The sequence below is a fragment of the Cervus elaphus genome, chromosome 17 (genome assembly GCF_910594005.1).
Source record: "Cervus elaphus chromosome 17, mCerEla1.1, whole genome shotgun sequence".
Taxonomy (NCBI): domain Eukaryota; kingdom Metazoa; phylum Chordata; class Mammalia; order Artiodactyla; family Cervidae; genus Cervus; species Cervus elaphus.
Window position 1 is genome coordinate 60,090,001 of NC_057831.1, and position 22,833 is coordinate 60,112,833.

General features: G+C 38.1%; 1 protein-coding gene across 3 annotated transcripts in view; it reads right to left on the reverse strand.

Moving 5' to 3' along the window:
- The window catches only part of ATP8A1 (ATPase phospholipid transporting 8A1), a 228,475-nt gene that overhangs the window by 38,081 nt on the left and 167,561 nt on the right, over positions 1-22,833 (reverse strand). For all 3 annotated transcript variants that reach the window (XM_043871058.1, XM_043871060.1, XM_043871059.1), the window contains 8 exons: positions 19,680-19,863; positions 19,478-19,588; positions 13,005-13,079; positions 12,778-12,900; positions 9,394-9,472; positions 3,469-3,530; positions 1,172-1,228; positions 181-288 (listed from right to left, as the gene is read on the reverse strand). In XM_043871058.1, coding sequence (XP_043726993.1) covers positions 181-288; positions 1,172-1,228; positions 3,469-3,530; positions 9,394-9,472; positions 12,778-12,900; positions 13,005-13,079; positions 19,478-19,588; positions 19,680-19,863 — 799 coding nt within the window. The remainder of the gene's footprint in view (positions 1-180; positions 289-1,171; positions 1,229-3,468; positions 3,531-9,393; positions 9,473-12,777; positions 12,901-13,004; positions 13,080-19,477; positions 19,589-19,679; positions 19,864-22,833) is intronic.

Sequence of the window (22,833 nt, forward strand, 5' to 3'; positions counted from 1 at the left end):
TAAAATGTCCAAGTTTAAAATATTCTCTCAATTTTTATCACTCACAACTGTGGGGTTTAAAAATAGCTTTTTAAATTGGTGAATACTGTTTTAATATAAACCCAAGCCAAGCAATTCAGGCTCATGAATGAATGCCAATTTTTATGGCTTGCCAGATTATCTGTTATTAGGGTACATTACCTCTCCTGACATATCAGGGGCCATCGGAACGGCAGGCCACAGAGATGAGTAGATTCCAAAAAACACCACCCAGAGAGCGATGCTGCCCCAGATGGCTACGTGGCTGAACTGTGGAGGGAGGGAATCTGTGTCAGAGACTCGCAGGTGCATAGAGGACTCACACACCGATGAAGATGTCACACAGTTCCTGATTTATTTTTTTACTGTATCCATAACTGTTATCTATGGCAATTATTAACTAAATATTTGCACGTTTGAACTGGATCTTGCATGAAATACATCTCTTCTATGATGATATACCTGTGGTACGCTCCTTTCCCACCTCCTTTGGTGGGTCTCACTTTTCACTCTCACCAGTTTTATCTGCTACCATCTTTAAGCCTCCCTAGTTTTTGTCTGTAAGCTCTGCCTGGAAGATGCTGAGACACTTGTGTGAATACTAATCTCTGTGCTAAGGACTGTCAAATCCAAATTTCTTGTGCCCACCTTTCCCTCGAACATCTAACTTTCTTTTTGCTTACTGTGTCTCTTTTCCTGGACGTGAATATACTTCAACACTAATGTATCTAACATGGAACTTCTCTTATTCAGGCTGGAGATCTGCAAATGTCTGAGGACAAATCTTTCACTAATATTAAGTGGTCTTCAGAATCATTTTTAATGGGTTTTCTGCAGTCTTGTGACATCCTTTACCATGAAAAGATTCCTAGTCATTAGGTTTGAAGGCCTCCCACTTTCAGGCATATTTACAATGTACAACCATATATTAAGGGCTCTGAGAAGTCTTGTGGTACATACACTTATGTAAGTTTTTACTCAATGTTATCAAACTAGAGTCCCACGTTTTCCTCCCTCCATTCCTGAACCCCCATAGAACCACCTGTGCAATTAGCATAAAGGGACACTGAAAGTTATAATGAAAAACAACGAACATTAAGATAATGTGTAAATAAATGTGATTTTCCTTGGTTGTGACTAAAGATCCTCTTACCCAGGTCCAATATGATGTCTCCAATCCAGCTTTCAAGCACACAGTTATCACCACAAACTAGAACAGAAGGGAAACATTATTTTACTTCACAAATATGATAGTTCATAAAACAGGCTGGTAGATTACTCACAGCTGGACTTGTACGTCCAACCAGCAAAGAAATGAGTGAGTTAGTTGATGGCTGAACATGACGACTGTGACCGGCTGGAACTGCCATGGACAGCCTTACCTTCCTGCCTCTCTCCCCTGCCTCCTCCTCCTCATCCCTGACAGTCCAGCCACAAGCCTTCCGCGCACGGGCCTGCCTACTTCTCGTAAAATTCAGGAATAGTGATGGAGAATCATCTAAGGTCTACAGTCATCTTTGGTTCCTAAGATTGCTTTAAATTTATTTTACATCATCTGCAATAAAAGACTTCATTTTCTAAATTTTAAAGATGAATTATAAAAGTAATATATAACTGGCTATTTAGAAATCTGGACACTTATTCTGTAACTTGACTTATTAGAGACTCGGCAGAGTAGAATGTAGGAGCGTGTCACATCTCCATGCTGCATACATCTGTTGTTACAAGTGACCATGCTGCTGATTCTAAAGCAGGGGACCCAGATTTCATGGACTGCCCTGTGTTTTCCATAGGATAGCATCACGTTTAAATGGAGTCAGACCACATTGCCCTGGAGTCAGACCGCGTGTGCTCAAGATGCCTCGTTTATTAGCTGTTCCGACGAGGAACAAGGCAATTACATGAGCTCTCTGTCTCATCTCCATCTGTAAACTGGGATCTGATAAAACTTAACGCTTTATAGGCAAAATACCAAGAATGGTACTTGGCGGTGCAGCGTTATCTATGATTATCTATTTGTGATAAAACAACACACGATCCTGCTTGTAGACGCGGGAGGTCGGGGCACCGCCAACAGCTTGCCGGGATGGACGGTGGTGCTTGCCTAGCGCTGGTGACTGGGAGTGCTTAAGCGCACAGTCCTACTTTTGCTCACTGTAGGGTTCATACACAGTAGCAGATGCTGCCCGCTGGGTCATAACGTCAGGATAAAGCGAAGCACTGGGGCTTTCTCAGCAGCATAGCTGATAGCAATTCAGGATAAAGAGCTGTAGAAATAAGACCTTTACTAAAATTTAAATACTTTACTTAGACTACATAAAAGACTCCAAAATAAGAGAGAGATTTTGACACAAAATGAAGGAAATACTCCCTATTAAGACTTGGATACTTTAAAATGTCTCTCAGAGACATCCAATGACATCTACTGGTTTATATCTAAACTTAGTCCATCAAGTATTGTTTGTTTTGCACTTGTTGTATGAGAACAAACCACTAGGCTCCCAAATGTGTTTTTCCTTTTTTTTTTTTTCTTTTACTACTTGAGTGGGTTGATGTCAATGGAAAGGAGAGCCTGGATTTGCCAAAACCTTTATCTCTCTGTTACTTAGTGATCTTAACTTCCTATTAATCAGTTGTTTAAACATCACATTATAGTTTTCCACCAACTGAATCAGCCGTATCAATGGCCGCTTAATATTCAGGACAGCACAGAGTCCCCACCTGTGAAGCCTTGGAGGGGGACACAGGAGAGGGAAGGACACTGGCTGGAGAATTCAGAGGTGAAGGTTGGAGGGAGCATCTTTTGGAGACTGACTGTGTGACCTTCTGCATTAGTACCCCTGTGAAGCTTTTGACTTTAGATGAAAAAACGGTTTTAAAACATTTTTTTGGCTCTTGAATGGCAGGGTGGGGCTCACACTCATCTATGCATCCCTCACAAGTGTTTACACAGGGATTTCGTACAGTGGAGTCCATATCTTGCGTGGCTTAAATATCTCGAAAAAATGGAGATTTTTAATTTTTTTGGCATTTTATTTTTAATGCGACTCTAGATTAATTACTGGTTAAACACCCAAGTATAGTATGGTAGTATTTGCCATGAGTTTAGGAAAGCAAGGAAGTATGAACAAGGGCAATAAAATAAACCTGAGGAAAAAGGGACAAGGGAGACAAAAAGGGAAAGTGAGGCAATAAGAGTGAAGAAGGAATACTGAAAATAAGAACAACCAAAGACCTATACAGTGAACCTAAATGACATCTTTATAACCTAATATAAAATAATCTCTTAGCAGTCAAAACATCTCATTTTTTTTTTTCTCATCTCATTTTTAAAGGGATGTGCGAACAACCCTTAAATACAGAAATGCACACATTTAAATTTGAAAATAAAATGAGCTCTATGAAGTAATTCAATTTCATATGCAAACGAGGCAAATGTCCCCCACTCACTGTGTAAACAAAGTTTCCCAACAGCAGATAATCAGACGTCTTCCCATTTTCAAATACAGTGCCTACATGAAAAGAAGAGAGGTTTGTTGGGAAAGGAAATAAATTCAGAATCCATTCAAACATTAATCAATCTAGGAGTGTTGAACAAAAGAGGGGAACCAGGGGTCACACAATGGAGCCAAAAATGAGGCAAATGGAACAAAACATGGTGTGAAGTATCATAAAGTTGCCTAACATGGGTCACAGACGAAAATCTAATTTCCAAAAAAATAGAAAATCTAATTTCCAACAGCCAACGTGAAGAAGGAAACTAGACTTGTTAACCAATTCTCAGGGTTCGTGAGACTGAAAAAAAAATCATTACAAGTAGAGCTTAGTGCTATGGGCAGTGAGACAGGAGAAGGCATTCTGAACCCCTAATAAAGAACTCTGTTAACAATAGGAGAGGGTTTTAGGGAGATTTCTTATTATCTTTCAATAAACTTGTTGTCATTGGACGAAAAGGGATTCAAAAAAGCAACTGACAGAGGTCTGGGGAGCCCCAGTGTAATCCCAGGCATAAGGCTCTTTGAGGGGTATGTCTGGCTGAATTTAGGGGTACGTCTAAAAGTGTTTTGTTATTCCAGCAAGGACTAACAAACATGGCTTCAGATGAAGGGAACAGTACTAACTATCAAAAATCACTATTGCTGGTTACAAAAAATCAAATGAAAATGAACAAACCACAATATTTAATCATTTGGTAACACCGAAAAATTTAAAACCCAAGATATGTGTCATACAGTACTCTATTTACGCACATATTTGATAATGTGTATTCAAAGCCTAACGTATAAAGACAAAGTACGTTAGATAAATTATGAGAGGAGATGGGGAGTGTGGTGCTGGTATGAAGAAAAAGAGATGAGCCAGGTGAGCTTTGGAGATACAGACCGGCGAGGTTCTGTGACCAGCTGTGTCATCTTGGGTTGTCTACAATCAATCTCCACAGAATTCAGTTTCTTCACTTAAAAGACTAAGCGAAACTACCTACCCTAGAGGGACTTTGAGGTTAAAATTAGCTAAATATAAAGCACCCAGCCATGTGTAACTGTGTGACCTACCGCTTCTCCACATTTTTCAGATCAAAGTAGCCAGAAAGACTGCTTAATGCACAGTCCAGAGACCTATGAGACTACCTTTCTCTATGGGGTATTCCATGATTGAGGACATAGGATCTGACGTGCTAACATGTCTTGTGGGTTTGTTGTGGGCAAACCTAAATGCCTGCAACAAATCTGCGAACTTCTATAGCATCAAATTAGTAAACTCAGGTCTACAAAATAACTGAAAGCATCTTCAGGTCAGTTCAGTTTAGTTGCTCCGTCCTGTCCTACTCTTTGCGACCCCATGAACTGCAGCACGCCAGGCCTCCCTGTCCATCACCAACTCCCAGAGTTTACTCAAACTCCTGTCCATCGAGTTGGTGATGCCATCCAACTATCTCATCCTCTGTCGTCCCCTTCTTCTTCCGCCTTCAGTCTTTCCCAGCGTCAGGGTCTTTTCCAACGAGTCAGTTCTTCGCATCAGGCAGCCAAAGTATTGGAGTTTCAGCTTTAGCATCAGTCCTTCCAATGAATATTCAGGACTGATTTCCTTTAGAATGGACTGGTTTGATCTCCCTGCAATACCAAGGGTCTTCTCCAATACCACAGTTCAAAAGCATCAATTCTTTGGCGCTCAGCTTTCTTTACAGTCCAACTCTCACATCCATATGTGACTACTGGAAAAACCGTAGGTTTGACTAGATATCCTGGACTTCCATGCTTCTGCTATGTGGCCTATTGGTTAGGTTCCCTAATCAATACAAAAAAGCTATAAAAAATAGTTGTCATTGGGTCCAATAAATCTTATAGTCATCGCTGGTTTGTCATAAGAAAGTTGTAGATAAATTTCAAAATAGAATCAGGAAAAAAGTTAAAAGCCTGTTGTTGGGTTTATCCAGTTTGGCATTTGAATGATTTAGGTAGATTACTTGTGCTAATATTTTGTGCTAATATGCTCTGGACTAAAACTCTTAAAAATGATTAAGAATCCCCCAAAGCTTTTGCTTATGTGGTTTTATATCAATTAATACTTACCAAATTAAAAACTAAGACAGACATTTTAAAAAATGCACTGATTTATCTAAACATAACAATAATAAACCAAATATATATAATATAAGCAAATATTATATATATTTGATAACTACTCTCCCAAGAAAAATTAGTGAGAAAACTCATTGTTTTACATTTTTATAATTTCTTATTACATTTTTACAATTTCGGGCTTAATAGAACTGGATTCTCATATTGTTTTGGTTGACATGAAAGTGAAAGTGAAGTCACTCAGTTGGGTCTGACTCTTTGAGACCCCATAGACTGTAGCCTACGAGGCTCCTCCATCCATGGAATTTTCCAGGCAAGAGTACTAGAGTGGGGTGCCATTTCCTTCTCCAGGGGATCTTCCCTTCCCAGGGATTGAACCCGGGTCTTCCGCATTGTAGGCAGACACTTTACCATCTGAGCCACCAGGGAAGTCCTCACATATGAGGGAAACCCAGTTGCACAGAGAGATGGAGTTATAAAGGAGAGAAGTATTTGATAGCCTTTTCTAGTAACTGTGACTATTCCTTGATACTACTTAAAAACTCAAGTCATTTCTTAAAGACATGGAGATAGTTTCCTAAAGGTTAGTTGCAGTGGACTCTGAAACTGTTCTGCTGGTGAACACGCTGAGCACATGTAGAGCTAGTAGAGATACACTGTTGCACACACAAAACTTACATAATGCTCTAAACCCATGTTACAATAAAAAATACTCCTAACATCCCCTGGAGGAGGGCATGGCAACCCACGCCCATACTCTTGCCTGAGAATCCCATGGACAGAGAAGCCTGGTGGCCTACAGTCCATAGGGTCACAAAGAGTCAGACATGGCTAAGGCGACTTAACACACAACCGTAAAAAAATTCATTGGAAAAATTCATTCTGAATGGATCTTTTACTTATGCATGATTCTGTGACCTCATGGATGTAGCTGGTTCAGCTGATAACTCCAACAACCACCCAGACACTCTAGTGGATAAAGCCGCTGCTTGCTGACCTGCGGCTGAAGTACTTTATGCATACTTCCCATTTTGTCACGCAGAATATTAGTAAGATGTGTATAAAGTTTCAGGATGTAATAAAAGTATTAGGTTTACAGCGTCTTCAAGGGTATTCTTAAGGGAAACATTTTTTTTTTTTTAATGTGGGTGCGTGGTAGTGAAGAATATAATGATTTCCAGTACAGTTGTACCAGTGTTTGTGTCGAGGTACCAGCAATTTTACCCACTGCTGCTTTTGCAGCAGCAACGAAAAAGACAAGTAATGTCTCGATAATATAAAAAATTTGAAACTATGAAATTTTGACCTCATTCATGGACCTCAAAAGGTCTTGAGTATTCTCAGCTGTCTATAGACCATACTTTTGAGAAACACTGAAGCAAGTGAATGAATGTTTAGCCATATATTATACAACTATTTCTATCTCTTCTGTATCTCATCCTTTCAAAAGCTAAAGAAAACAAAAACTTATTTAAAAACAAAAAAAGGGCAAAAAAAAGTAGAATGTTGAAACATAATTTATGCTATATGTCATTTATCTCTTGAAAAGAGGAAGCACACGTTCTCTGGACTTGGCTAGATTTGGGGTCCCCAGGCAGCACCCCTTGTGAATTGCTTCTGCTGAGGCTGGAGGGCCTGGCAGCTCCCCAGACAAATGCAGAGCGAATCCTGGGCTGGAGTTAGTTGGGGCTCCTTTCAAGCCTCTCCTTCCTAAAGTGTTTTGAATTGGCAAGGTGTTTGGGATGCTGTCTGCTTTGTGCTACTTTAAAAATTTTCTTTCTAATTTAGAGTACTAAAATAGCTCCAATGATGGACATTCCTAGTTTTTCATGCCTACATTGATTTTGCATTAGGAAAATAAACTACCTAGAAAACTTACTTAAGTCTTATATTGTACCCTGGATTTCAACACCCCATGGCCCCCCAAAGCGGAAGCAATCCAAATGTCCATCAGTGAGTGAATGAATAAACAAAATGCGGTCTATCCATACAGTGAAATATTATTCACCCATAAAAAGGAATGAAGTCCTGATTCATGCCACAATAAGGATCAGTTAAATTCTTGTATCATGATTCTATTTGTATGAAATGCCCAGAACAGGCAAATCCACAGAGACAAAAATCAGTGGCTGCCAGGGGCTGGGGGAGAGGGATGGAAAAATGAGGAGTGACTGCTCCTGCATAAGGGGTGATGAAAATGTTCTGGCATCAGAGAGTGGGGACATTGGCACAGTTCTGTGATTACACTAGAAACCACTGAGTCGTCTAGGGTAAAAGAGTGAATTTTATGGTGTGTAAAATTTTATCTAAAAAACGCTATTATGATTCTCCTGGCCCACTGGGTCAATATTTCATACTTAATTAGATTTTACCACAGCTATTTCCAGGGTCTGGTAATGAGAATCGATTCACTTTGTACTGGCGGAGCAATGAAAGTAGGAAGGAGATGAGACTCTCCAACCAGCACACGAAGCTACTGTCTTCTCCGTGATACGCACTCCCCCGCTCACGCCGCAGGTTCTCATGAAGCATCTGTGATGCACGGGGGGCCTACAGACAGCGAGGCTCTGAGGGGGCATCACGAAAACAGCGCACTTAACAGACAGTGCCCTGCCCTTCTGGGGCTTTGGTTCTAACAGAGGGGAACGGGAATTTAAAAAAAAAGCAGATATATCACACCCACTAGGCAAGCACCAAGAAGATCCAAGAGCATGGGGAGACAGGGTCGGGGTTGCAGGGTCTTGGACGCAGGGCGATCGGGAGTGGGGTGGGAGGACAGGGCAGCCGGGACCCCTGGTGAAGACGGGCAGAGCGGGTGGACGGCCCGTGGGCTGGAGCGCGGTGAGAGCGGGAGCTGGCTGGGGTGGCCCTGGTGGGCGGAAGGAGAGTCAGGCGGGGTTGGCCAAGCCTGGGGCCGTGGATCTGGTTCTAAACGTGATCACGTCGGTGGGGCTCTGGGGAGGGAGGCACCTGGTCTGACTGATGTTTTATGAGGATGCCTCTGGCAGCTTGGAGAGGAGGCTGTCGGTGGGAAAGGAGAACCGGCCCTGCATCTTATGGGCCAGGGCTAACTCAGGCTGCAAGGACAGCTGGTACCTCTGACGGACGTGCAGACCTAGGGTGGCATGTGGGTCATGTCTGAGGTACGTGTTCAGCCGCCTTCCTCAGGATCCCAGGGCAAGGTCTGCTCCGGACAGAGCAACACCAGCCTAAGCATCCAGGGACCTCTTCTCTAAAGTGACTACTTAATCATTTTTATGTGTATAGGAAATTCACCATGATCCCATCTCTCAAAACTGACACAATAACATCGCCCCCTCAAAACAAGCAGAGATGAAAGCTTACACTCCAAGACGAACATAAAAACATACTGAAAATCTCATTTAAAGCTGCAGCTCAAGTACTTGAAAATACTAGCATGTCTGATTAGGTTCAGTATAAAGAGCTGATTCAAGTCTCACAGGTACAATAAATAGACTACATAAAATATCAGTACTATTGTCTTCTAACCATACATCAACAGAGGGGAAAAAAAAAGCCTAAAATTTCACTCCCTGCAAGTTTGAAAACCATGAGAAGTAGAGAAGAAAGGCTTTGCATATATTAAATCACTTTGCTCCCAAAGGAATCGTAAAAATCTTTAAAGTGTGTACAACTTTTAGATGCATGTATTTTACGCTAAGGAAAAAATATCATAAAATGAAACATTGCTATCATTTTTAACATATATTGACAATGAATTATTTTTCTAAAAAAGTAAAAGTCAACTCTTAGCATTCATATCCTTCCTACTTACCATATTGAAGGGCTTTTAGTGGAAACCAAAACAGAATAACTGAGTGGAAGAGGCCATTTAAACAATGAACCCAGAAAACCTGAGGGAGAACAAAAATCCATGAGAACCATTTGCGATAAACTAGCTCTGTGAACTCTGACCTTTCTTTTTATCTGTGAGCTAGATTCACAAAACGTGTTTCTGTCGGGCCACCACTGTGAATTAATAGAACTGACAGACACTTTCTGCCTCTTAGACCTTCATGGGTCATTTATTTATTTTTATGTTTCTCTAAATGTTTTTTCAGCTTCACTGAAGTTTTTTCTACTTTCTAAAAACCAAGGATTAAAAGTTTAAATTTCTGCCTGAAGAAGAAAATAAAATTTAAAACTACTGTTAGATCATGAAATTCTTCAAGTGGGACTAATTTCAGATGAACAGACTTTTGAAAATTTTAATTTAATTTTTGAAAATTGTAATTTGGTGAGATCCCTACTTTTTCTTTTCCATGTGCAATAAAAGTGCAAACTTTTAAATGGTAAGGATATAGTGCATTCTCTTTTTCCACACACACCCACACATCCACACGCACAACACTAAAAATAACAAGTGTAACATTTACATTGCATAGTTCCTCAAAGCAAAGCCTTTTTTTACCAGGACTGAAGTTATAAAAGACTTTCACAATTTTAAAACACCTGTCAACATCAAACTTCATACAATTATAATATCATTAATAGTAATTGCTTTCTCTTCTATTGTATTTTATTAACAAGAAAGCAAGCATCACTGGTCTTTTCTTTGTAACATGGATGTAAAAGATTAAGTTATAGAAAAACTGTTTGGAACTCTTAACGGCCCTTTGAAGGGTTGCAGTTTTGTCATTCAGAAGTGCTTCTTGCAAACAAAACGTATGCTAAATAAAACTGGCATGTATTAAAATAGTTTTAAGCTGTTCAAACAACAGAAATTAAGTTGCCTGCCTCCCAAAATTTTCCACTGTGATCTCAGCCTCTTTTGTTAGCTCACTCAGCCACACTGGATTGTATGATCCAATTTACGCTCCAATACATTACACATCTGAACTTATGTTACTCATTAACCTTTGTCTCTTCTCCTCACTATGTCGTTACTGCAAGTTTTTATTTGACAGAAAGCACAGGTGGGTGCAAGAAAAATTAGTTCTACTTTTCCATTTTCCTGACCGATACTTATTGTCACATGTTAATCCTTTGACCCCTGTCAGGACCTCAGCACCTCCGACCCTTTTTACCATAACAAACGTAATCGTCGTCATTCAGGGCAACAATGCTCCTACACTGGGGACCTGGAGCAACTGCTGTGTACACAACCGTGCATTCTGTAACCATTTGTTCCTGAATTTTAAAATGTTTATATGGGATTTATTCAAACAATTTTCACTGAAATCATTAGAAAAACCCATAAACCCTATAAAAATTGCTGGCAGCTTGTGTATCTATAAATATTTAAATGAATACAGAAGTTGTATACTCTCTTTGGATTGATATGGTGACTTTTCTAAATGCCAGGGCTTTGCAGAGTATGAGATACTTTGTATACAAGAACAGCAAAAAATACAAGGAAGGCTGTTCTCATGTTAAAACTATATATGACCAGTTACACTTTCTCACTGGCCACAAAATCTTCCAAGTTGCCATATACAAAGGGTACAAAAGGATGTGACTTTCTAGGAATGGTTTTGGGTAATCCTGTGAGGATCAGTTTATAAGCAAGAGGAGTAAGGTCAAGGCAGTGGCTGGGAAGCTAACTCTCAAGAGACACCATGGAGCCTCAGCAGTGGGAGATGGGGACATGTGGCTGAGTTTGATGTCACTCTGGGCTGGTGAGGGTTATTGTTAGCCTGCCAGAAAGCCTGGAAACTTCCTAGCTCTCAGATTACATTTACAAGGAAACAAGAGCTCATGGTCCATTGTATCCGCCCCGATTGTGGCTTTCTGTCACTTGAAAATACTCATCATAGGTAATGAAAACCTTTTAGCAAGGCAGTGGAATTTAATACAAATTGGACATCAAAGGTAAATTTTTAAAAAAGAAGAAAATAAAACATTAAGAAATTAAAGTACAGACATTGCATATTATAAATAGCAACAGTTTTAAAAGACCACTAAAATACTTTATGGACCCAGTGGGTTCTATAAAAACCCACTTGTTCTCCACTCTACAAAAAACCTTGTAGTTAAGTTTTTTTTTTTTTTAATTTAACCAAATTCAGTTATATCATCCCTCAAGTTGTACGCATCTGCACACCGGGACATGTATGCACAGTGCGTTCATGAATACCCTGTCTCAGAAGATGAATGACATCCTGGCAATAAACTTAACACCATCATTTACTGTGTGAGGTTAGAGGCGCTGACACACCTGTCTCACTCCATTCCCCTGGTATACTGAGGACAGATGTCATTTGACAGTTTTATGAAATAATAAAATTCAAAATATTCTACATTAATTTCCTAAATTCAAAACACCAAATCAAGGTTACATATAATTATTGGTAACATAACATGCATAACATAACCAACATGTACTATATTAAATGAGAAAAAATTCTGTTAAGGTGTATTTGATACTTTTATTATAGTTTCAAAATTACATTTACCTTGACTGTTACGAAACTTAAAAAAAACCAAAAAAACAACAACAAAACTCCTCAGGTACACTGGATAGAAACCTGAATTACTAACAAACACTAGTGGAAACACTTTAGAATACATAATTGCAGGGAAGTGAACTACGCAGGAAATAGATATTTTTGTTCCTGCGATGAAGAAATACCATGGATCACAAAGATGACAAAAGCCCATGGCTTGCTATATAGGCTATAAACCCGGAATATGGTTTTAGATAGAATGTTGGATATTTTATCTTATATTAAGTTTTATGGCTTAATAATGATTGTAAATAATGATTACTATTGGTAAATGAGTTATCTACCAGGGACAATATTTTTAATGCTTAATACAATCTAGTATTCCAATGAAGACAAAGTTATTTCATAAAACAGAGAATGAGTGAAGACCGATCTGTCATCCCTCACCACTTTGTATGTGTAAAGACAGCCCGTGTCAGTCCCGGATGACTGACCTCTGAGGAGAGTGAGCATTTCCCCACAAAACTGCAAAAAAAAGTCAGAGGGCCACCCCCTCTGCCTGCCAGGCCCACCTGACTGCTGCCTGCCAACCTCCAGTGAACTGTGGTTACAGTTTAAATTCACAGCAAAACCAAACACCTTCCCAGGTCACCTCAGAGCTTTAAGCAAGCCTGGCCTGCCACGCTCAGGACCCCGGAGGTTCCCTGGCTTCAGAAGACCCATGCCCCAAGCAACTGAGCGGTGAGCAAGTCCTGCCAGGCACTGGTTCCTACCTTGGTGTTGAAGTCCAGGGCGTTCTGAGATGTTTTGTATAATTCAGGATACTTCAACATATTCTCCTTTCTGCATGATCTCTCAAATATTCCCAGAGTTAAGGGTGGCATTGCTGTAAACATCTGAAGCGCACAAACTAGTCATCACACCAGGTAGCCAAACGCAGGGTGAACTTCTATCTCAAAGTATTCAACAGAACAGGAATAATTAAAAGGCCTAAGCTTACCACATTATAAAGACCTATGCACCATCTCTCAAAGAGGATCTGTCCAGAAAAGCCATTCACGAAGGCAAACCAGATCTAGGAAGAAAACAGTCCAACCCCCCCAAATTAGAATGCTGAAACCATAAATTCAATGTTTAAAATCTGTTTTTACTCAACCAGTGCATAAGAGCTTCACTGACATCGTACTTTCATGCTTCTCTTGAAAATGGCATTTCTTTGCTTTACTTTTTAATTTGAAGGGATTCTTTCATAAGGTCTTTGCTATTTAGGTCAGGATTGGTTCCACTTGTTGAATTAAAAAAGAACTATACCAATAGGCAATCATAGATTTAAAAAAAATTAGGTATAATCTTGTTTCCTAAAAGACACTTTAGAGAATATATTTTATGCCATTAAAATTTTAGACCTTTAATTCCCCTTTAAAATATCTATCTTCCGGTATTTATTTAAAGATTTTTTTAATCATAATTAAAAATTTTGTTTATTTAGAAAATAAAATAATTTCTTATACTAATACCATCACCATTTATTGTCTTCTGCTGTGGTTATATTCATGTAGCTCATTTATATACATTCAAAGATTTATCTTACTGGAAACCTATATGCAGCATCGTGTCCTATTCCTTTTCTTCTTAACATTATATTATACATATTTTCTTAACTTGTTACATACCCTTTAAAATGATGTTAACAGAAATGGATATATATCCCCTATTATTTTGGATATTTAGCTTGCTTCTGGTTTTTTTCTACTACACATAATTCAGAACTGAATATTCTTTCAGAAAACCTAAATATTTCAATTTCTTAGGATGAATCACTTTGAATAAAACATAGCTTAACTGAGGTAAAATTGACACACAAAAGTGACACACATTTAATGTATACAATTTGGTGAATTTGGACACACATGCGTGAAGCCATCACCCACCCAAGGTAACAGACATATCCCATCATCTCCCCAAATTTCCTCCTGTTCTTTTTTCTTTTTCCTTTTAGAATGAATTCTTAGATGAAGAATTAATGTGTCAGAGTATTTAACCTTTTTAAAAAAACAGTTCTTGATAATTACAGCCATCAGAATGCAAAATTTGAATTTATAATATTAAAAATATTTTGTAACTTAAATTTATACTTTGATTAAAAACAAATCTTTAACTAATAGAGTGACATGTTCTTATATATTTTGTGGTTTCTTAAAAGCAGAAAACTGAACTTTGCCTACAAAATTAAAGGACAATAAAAAGAAACTTTCTCCAGCATATTTAAGACAAATGGAAAATTTAAGTGAATGTTAGTAAATCAATAATCCCTATGTTATTTTTAAAAAAGCAGGACTAAAATGTAATTAAAAATCACATTGATCTGGAAGAGAAAAATGTCTGACCCAACATGACATAAACGCAAACACAAAGCCAAACTATCACAGCAACAACCAAAAACCTGTTAGGGAACAGCAGTCTGGACCTGCTGGTTAAGTGAATTTTTGAACTGGAGTTGCACGGACTTTGCTACACTTCACGTTTCATTTAACCTCATTATGGAAGCATGAATTGCTACAAATTCACCATTTATCAATATGTACCCAGGCTGGCCTCACTATGAACAGTTTCTGTACCCACATTGATCTTTTTCCTTTTCATAGTGGAAAGGAATGACTGAGCATATATAAAAACCAATGTCGGCTTCATGAGATGGAAAAGAGAACAAAGTCGCAATAGCACATGAAAAATAAGTCCAGATTGTGTTAGGGTTGTAACACGCATTAACGACAACAAGAACAAAAGCATAGATACGGGAGGCAAATCTGAAATTCTCACTTGCTTGCCACATATATTTACAGAAAAGATTTGAACTTGTACTCTCACCTAGAAGCCAGACCATTCATTGCTACATGCAAAAGTACTTAGCATCTTCAAGGGAAGTTAAATTTATTCCTTGGAGACTTGGGGTGGTGCTGCAGACTTAAAACTGTTTTTTTTTTGGAAAGCGTTAAGTAGACATAAATTGACAGGACAGACTTCAACGCAATCTATTGTGTTTTCACATTTTGGCCTTTTTGAGATGTGGATTATGTAAATACATATTTGTGATACTCTGGGTGACGGTAATGTTTTCCCTGTAGGTGACTGTGAAGCTCATTCAGATTTCTTATGCTATGATGGTAATACAAGGAATTTTTAAACATGAACTTTCAGCTGTGGCCTGAATAGTCTATAAAGATGCAGCCTAATCTTCGCTGGTCTGAAGAAAGCTGAAGCTGCCTACTTAGCAAATTCCTTTAATGGACATGATTTGGCGCAAAGGTTAGTTATAAACGCATTTGCAAACATCAATACTGTATAATAGGAGACATTTACGTTAATAAATTTGTGTGTGAATAAACACTTGTAAATGTGAATGGTCTCCTGGCTCCTTTGTATGTAAATTTGGTGATTAAAACACCACTAGGAGCTTGAAATTGAGGAATCTAAATTTGAAATTGAGGAATCTAAGTCAATGGATATTTATATTCAGCTTCCAATTCAAAATAACTTGCAAATAAGCTAACACACTCGCAGTCCAAGTTTATTTTAAAATTCACTACGTATCTAACTGCTTTATGAGGACAATGTAGACATTTTTAAGTTGAAAGCTATCAAAGCACTGTTGCCTTTTTATTTTTCCTACTGAAAGGTATGTGAACATGTTTCTAAAAATTCTCTTCCTGTGCTTTAAAAAGTTAATATTTTAACTTCTTTTTAAAGGAGAAATGACTATAGTACCCACATCTTCATATAAATATTTTGGCACTGAAGTTTACATATTTTAAAGGAAAGAGAGATTTTTAACAGTGAAGACGTCTACCAGAAGGCTGATTTCAAGTTAGTCTGAGATTTGCAGTTCAAAGATACATTAGAAATGCATCCCATACTAAATAAAACAACACCTAAATTACTATAAACACATAAAAGTCCCTCCCTTGACTTAACAAAACCATGGATGCAGAAAGAAAACATGAGTCCCTCTGGGGAGGTATCTAAATTATTTAAATTCACAGGAAATCCATACCTCAGCACAACTTGGTGGGAAAGTATCACCTCATTGACTTTAATCAAAGCTTCTGGAAATCAGAAACACTACACTGCCTTGGGATCTTACCGGAAAACCTGGATGTGACCAATTGTTTGAGAGAAAAGGTCTTATTTTGCTAGCAAGGAGTCAGACATTTCAGAGAAACTAAAATCTCTTTAGCGAGTGCCAGTCATTCCAATGAACACCTAGAGTCGCTGCCGAGTGGCCAGCACAAGCAAGCGCTTTATACCGCCACCTGACAAATCTGTTTTTATTTGTTTGGCCATAATTTATGGCAGTGCAGTAGCTAGACATTCCTGGCAGTTCAGCAACGGGAAAAGCAGTTTTTAGAGATAATCTATAAATCCCATAGTGTTCCGTCCTATTTCTTTATTAGCAAAGAAACTTCAGAGCTGCCTGTCCTGGTATTATTTTCTGACTTTCACGTCCCAGGAGAGGCGTGGCAGTTAAAGCTTCACAGGCATTTCCCTGATGGAGCATTTCTGCATGTTAAACAGCAGCTTACAAACAGTCAGTGAGTCCTCTGCTCCCACGCCCCACTAGCACAAAACCTGAAAGGGGAGATTCGAGACGGGCAGTTGTCCTCACTGGAGACATTCAATGACGTGCATTCTGTCTATTCACTCACAGTATTGACATGAGCCATTAACATCTGCAGAACTTGTTTTAGCTGGCAAAAGTTGGGTATCTGGGAATTGATTTAAAAGGCCAATTCATTTCCAAGATAGTTGAATTATATTCAAAATACATTTCCATAAACTGCTAAAAGAAAAATAACTTAAGAATGAGATTTCCAGTAAAGTTTAGGACTGACTTCCTTTCCAATGTGTAAAGAATTTGATCAGTGTTAGCTATCTTTCAAAGAGGCTTTAAATTCAAAGCCAAGTGAAGTTTAGGGCTAATCAACCACAAATTGCATAACTCTGGATTTGAAACAGAGCATGTTGATTTAGTTTTTCATGTGAGTTTGATATATTTTATGTCTCCCATTAGTACATAATTTTGACCACTTCATTGTTGATTGTCAAATAATCTAGATTTAAAAAGTGGCAAGTTGAGTACCCATTTCATTTTACACAATGATATTTTTGCAAGCAGATTTATTGCTGCCAGTGGCTCTAAACACCCAGATACTTCAAGAATATATGTAAATAAACTGTCTAAATTGGTATTCTTTCTAATGTCGATAAATGTTGAGGGATAAGACAAAAATCTAACTAGAAAAGTTAGGACTATAGAGGGGACTGAGAATTGTAAATAATTTTATTAGAAAAGAATAAAAAATTTATATAAACAAAATATTTTGTATGATCTCATAAGCTATTTTGGAAGTGCATTTTGTTTCAAAACAGACTATTTCAGACCAAATTCGGCAGTAATGAACAATAACTAAATTCACAGATTATTCTGTTTATGTTTCCAAGTATTTAATTATAGTATTTCATTATTTTACCTAATGCGTTGCAATCTAATTACAGATTTTTAGTGACCAATAAATAAAACTGCCTGCACACTTTGAAACTGAAAAACTCAGGGATCGAACCTGGGTCTCCTGGATTGCAGGCGGATTCCTTACCATCTGAACCACGAGGGAAGCCCTTAATTTTATTAATCTGACTCATAATAAGAACTATGCTCAGTCAACATTTTGATAAGAAGATTAGCATTCTGACAGGCATAAAGAACAGCTGAAGCAAACATACAGGTTTCCAACTGACATCTCAGCAGGGGAAATGTAAAGCCTACTGACTGTTTTGTTTACAGGGTTACTTTTGTGGCATAAAGTACGAGATATGATTTTCAAATGGCACATGGGAAGGTTCTGCCTCTGCTGATGGATGTGGAGAAGCAGTCAGCTGAGCAGAAGGCAAGCTGGCATGAACAAACACGTGTAAGGGATCCCAGGGCAGACTTATGCAGGCGTAGGCAGGTCCTCGGACAGGGGTGGAGGTTGGAGGGCTTTCTTAACAAGCTACGGAGCGCTCCTTGTCATGGTCCGTGAAGCTCCCAGAGGAGCAAGGAACTGGTAACGCCTAGAGTTCAAGGATTACGAATACAGCTTCTGATGATAAGATGGTCTATTTTTCAAAAAAAATATAAAGAACTTACTTATCGCATCCTGAGTGTTGAGTTTACTTATTCACCTACTGGTGCTATGCTACCCAGAGGAATAGCCACTGGCCATGTGGTTCTTGAATACTTGAAATGTGATTAGTCCAAACTAAGATACGCTGTATGTGTAAAATACACACTAGACTGTGAACACTTAGTTATGAAGAAAAGAATGTGAAATATTGCTTTAATAATTTTTTATAGAGATTCCAAGCTGAAATAATAATATTGAATATATAGTTAAGTGAAATATAATTTAAAATTAATTTGGGCTTTAATTTTTACTTGTTGTTGATGTGGGTCCCAGAAAATGTAAAATTACACATGTGGTTTGCTTTATATTTCTATTGGCAAGTTTTTGGAGGGTAGAAACCTCGCGCGATTTAGTTACTGAACTAACCCTGGGGCCTGGCAGCCTGTAGAGACTGCAAAACATGTTTGCAGGATAAAATGCACCCTTTCAGAAATGATATTCCTGATCCACATTAAGTTCATAGGCCAAAAATGATGTTATATTTGCCACATGAAAAGGAATATAGAGATTTCTTGTGATCCAGACACAGTAGCCAAACCATTCTGTTAATTTTTAGACAAATTCCTCATTATCTGGACTCTGTTTCCTACCAAATTCAGGCACCAAAAACCCATCTGAAGAGCAAGGAATACTTCTGTCCAATTACGTAGGCTTGAAACATGAGAAGAACTACAGGGTGACCAATACTAGCAAAACTACCTGTGTGTTTTTACTGATTAGATCCCTCAGTAGAGCTGACATCCTCAGTTTTATGTCCACTCTTCCTTTCCTTTTTTTAAAAAAATTGTTTTTTATTGTATAATTGCTTCAGAATGTTGTGTTATTTTCTACTGTACAGCAAAGTGAATCAGCTCTATGTATAGCCCCTCTTTTTTTTGGACTTCCTTCCATTTTCCCTTCCTTTTCTCTTTAAACACAGTTTTCCTCATGTGCATCCCTAAACAATTTACTGTTTTCTCTCGTATGCTTTTGAACTTTATAAAAAATGCTATGTAGTTTGTAGTTTTTTTAAAAAACTGAACACATTACTTTATTAGCAACTATCATTCAACATTTCTTACCAAAGCAACATAATGTGTTTAGCCAGAATTTCAACATTATTTCTCCACAGCTGACAAACTTTTTAACATATTCAGAAGTTAAAAAAGTGGGCTGATGAAGGATTAATTAAAATTATGAAGAAATGTCTTCCCCAAAACGTTTCAAATATGTGTGCGAATGACAAGGACTTTTAAACTTAGCTTGCAATTACCTCGATGATATAGAGGACTATATTCTTGTAGAAGCAATACAGGATACACTTGGAGACTCTGTTATAGTTCCAGGCGCCATGCACCATCAACAGATTCTTCAAATATTTGAACTAAAATAAGAATGGAAAGAAGTTAACATTTTCCTCTTCATAGTGGCAGCTGACACAGATGAACGGTGTGTTTGGCAGAAATGCTGCTTACCTGAGCTATCGAGTAGTCCGAGGAATTGGCTGCCTGAAGGCCCTCATTGCCGCTTATTCCTACCCCAACATGCGCTGTCTGTATCATACTGACGTCATTTGCTCCATCGCCAATGGCGAGTGTTATGACTTTCACTTGTTTCTTAACCATCTCAACAACTTCAGATTTTTGAAGAGGAGAAACCCTTAAATGACAACAAATTATCACTTTTTTTTTTTCCTGAAAAAAGGAATTTTAAGATGTCACTGTCTTGAAGGATAAAAGCAGCAGAAGAACTAAATGAATAGGTGTCTGAAGAATCACCGTGGAAAAGTCTTACGTTTAAGTGTTTAAATCTCTGTTAGCCTGGTTTGCCACTTTAAGGGAAAAATAAAGTCACAGAAGCAAAACTCCAGGTGACAGATAGAAGCTACAGTGCCTTGTTAAATACTAGTTCCCCAGAATGTGTGCATAAACTTGTTAAAAGATGACATCTGTGTTCAGAAATTCCATTATTTCCCAACAGATAATATCAGGATTTCTGCTTCTTCACTTTTGAATGAGAAAGAAAGCAGAAAGGCTGTTGAATGATAGTTCAAATACCAATTGTTCTACTATACCTTGAAAATAAAAGTTCTGAACCTCCATAAGCTGATCTTAGATGATTCTTATACATGTAAACAATTTAAATAAACAATAAGGAAATGGGTAACTTCCCCACCTGTTCTCAGACACCCGGGAGAGTCAACTAAAGTAAATACTAAGTGCTTGATTACATAGTTCATCTGTCTGTTTCTTTTCTAAAGCTACTGACAGTGGCCAAGTAGAATCAAGCAACCTTTTACATAAAGGTGGGTCAGGAATAGAGAACCCCAGCATCCATACTAAAATCGTAGAGTATTAATACTAACTCTGGAGCAACTTATCATAGACTTAAAACCCCACAACAATTACAGTTCAATGACAAAATATTTATTTGCATGATTAACTTAATCTAGTATCCATGCTATCTCGGTGATTAGACAGAAAGAAAGGAAAACTGGCTCAGTCAACTATTAAGAGAGTAATAAACTACTGAGAAACAACTAATATAGACAATGGTAGTGAGCAAAAGAAATAACCCAGAGCCAAATTCTTTATCAAGGTTAAGTGCAGTAAATACCTGCTGGAACATCTGGTAAATCATTTATTAGCCTGCTTAGAAATGAAGATCATGACTCTGAGACTCAATACATCTTTGCACATTTTCCTGATTTTTTTCCTTAGGAAAAATTCCTAGCAGTGAGTATTTTGCACAAATAAGTGCCTTCAGGAGGCCCAGATGTCCCTTCTTAAATGCTTCAGCCAAGAACAGATTCAATCTTTATTTCAAGTTTGAGAATCATTGTGTTGGAGCGTGAGTTGCTTGCAGAGTGAACCGGTCTCTTCATCTTTGTATTACTTGTGCTGATCCAGGATAGGTACTCAATAAATGCTTGCTATATGAAAGAAGTATTTTTAATTCTTTCTTTGAATTTCCTTTCCGAGTCTGGCAACAGTACAAAATGACACAACTGTGAATACCGTAAAGGAATGGATGAGTATCACGTCATTAACGGGCTTTTCCACTGTTAGCTCTCATTTTTCTTTGAAGCAATTTTCATTTCATTTTCACATATTATTTAATTTTTCTTAACAGGCTATTATAAATTGGGTCAGCCCACTGGCTCTAGGCCAATGTTTCAAATATGAACTATAGCTGACATTTAGTAAATGTCAAAAAAGAATGCTCACCAAGAAGTGATCTAAAAAGCAAATGGGAAATGGGCATGAAAAGAGAGAAGCATTTGAAAACATTTGTCAAATTCCCTTTACAACTTAACAGGCTCACAATGCAAATACATTGTGAGGTCACGCCATGGGATCAATGGAGCTGAGAAACACAGGTATTTTCTTTTTTTCCCATAAGCTGAATGTATAATAAAGGATAAATCTCTGCATGGTGAGCTAATAGTAATGATTTAGAGAATCATCAGAAAAAAGCTGGACTAAACTTTGTTTTCTTTTCTTCATGACTATTACAACTAACCACTGCTTTCTCTGCTTGACATTACAATTTTTAATACCCCCAAATTAAAACTGGCTGAGGATTTTTACCAACACAGTGGATGGAATTCCAGCCAAGCTATTTAAAATCCTAAAAGATGATGCTGTGAAAGTGCTGCACTCAATATGCCAGCAAATTTGGAAAACTCAGCAGTGGCCACAGGATTGGAAAAGGTCAGTTTTCATTCCGATCCCAAAGAAAGGCAATACCAAAGAATGTTCAAACTACTGCACAATTGCACTCATTTCACATGCTAGCAAGGTAATGCTCAAAATCCTTCAAGCTAGACTTCAACAGTATGTGAACCGAGAACTTCCAGATGTCAAGCTGGATTTAGAAATGGAAGAAGAACCAGAGATCAAATTGCCAATATACATTAGATCATAAACAAAGCAAGGGAATTTCAGAAAAACATCTACTTTTGCTTCATTGACTACGCTACAGCCTTTGATTGTGTGGATCACAACAAACTGTGGAAAATTCTTAGAGATGGGAGTATCGGACCATTTTACCTGTCTCCTGAGAAACCTGTATGCAGGCCAAGAAGCAACATTTAGAATGGCCATGGAACAACAGACTGGTTCAAAATTGGGAAAGGAGTATATCAAGGCTGTACATTGACACCTTGCTTATTTAACTTCTATGCAGAGTACATCAAGGGAAATATTGGGGTGGATAAATTACAAGCTGGAATCAAGATTGCTGGGAGAAATATCAACAAACTCAGATATGCAGGTGATACCACTCGAATGGCAGAAAGTGAAGAGGACCTAAAGAGCCTCTTAATGAGGGTGAAAGAGGAGAGTGAAAAAGCTGGCTTAAAACTCAACTTCCAAAAAACTAAGATCATGACATCTGGCCCCATCACTTCATGGCAAATAGAAGGGGAAAAAATGGAAACAGTGACAGATTTTATTTTCTTGGCCTCCAAAGTCACTGCGGATGGTGACTGCAGCCATGAAATTAAAAGACTCTTACTTCCTGGAAGGAAAGCTATGACAAACCTGGACAGCATATTAAAAAGTAGAGACATCACTTTGCTGACAAAGGTCTGCATTGGTTTTTCCAGTAGTTATATATGGATGTGAG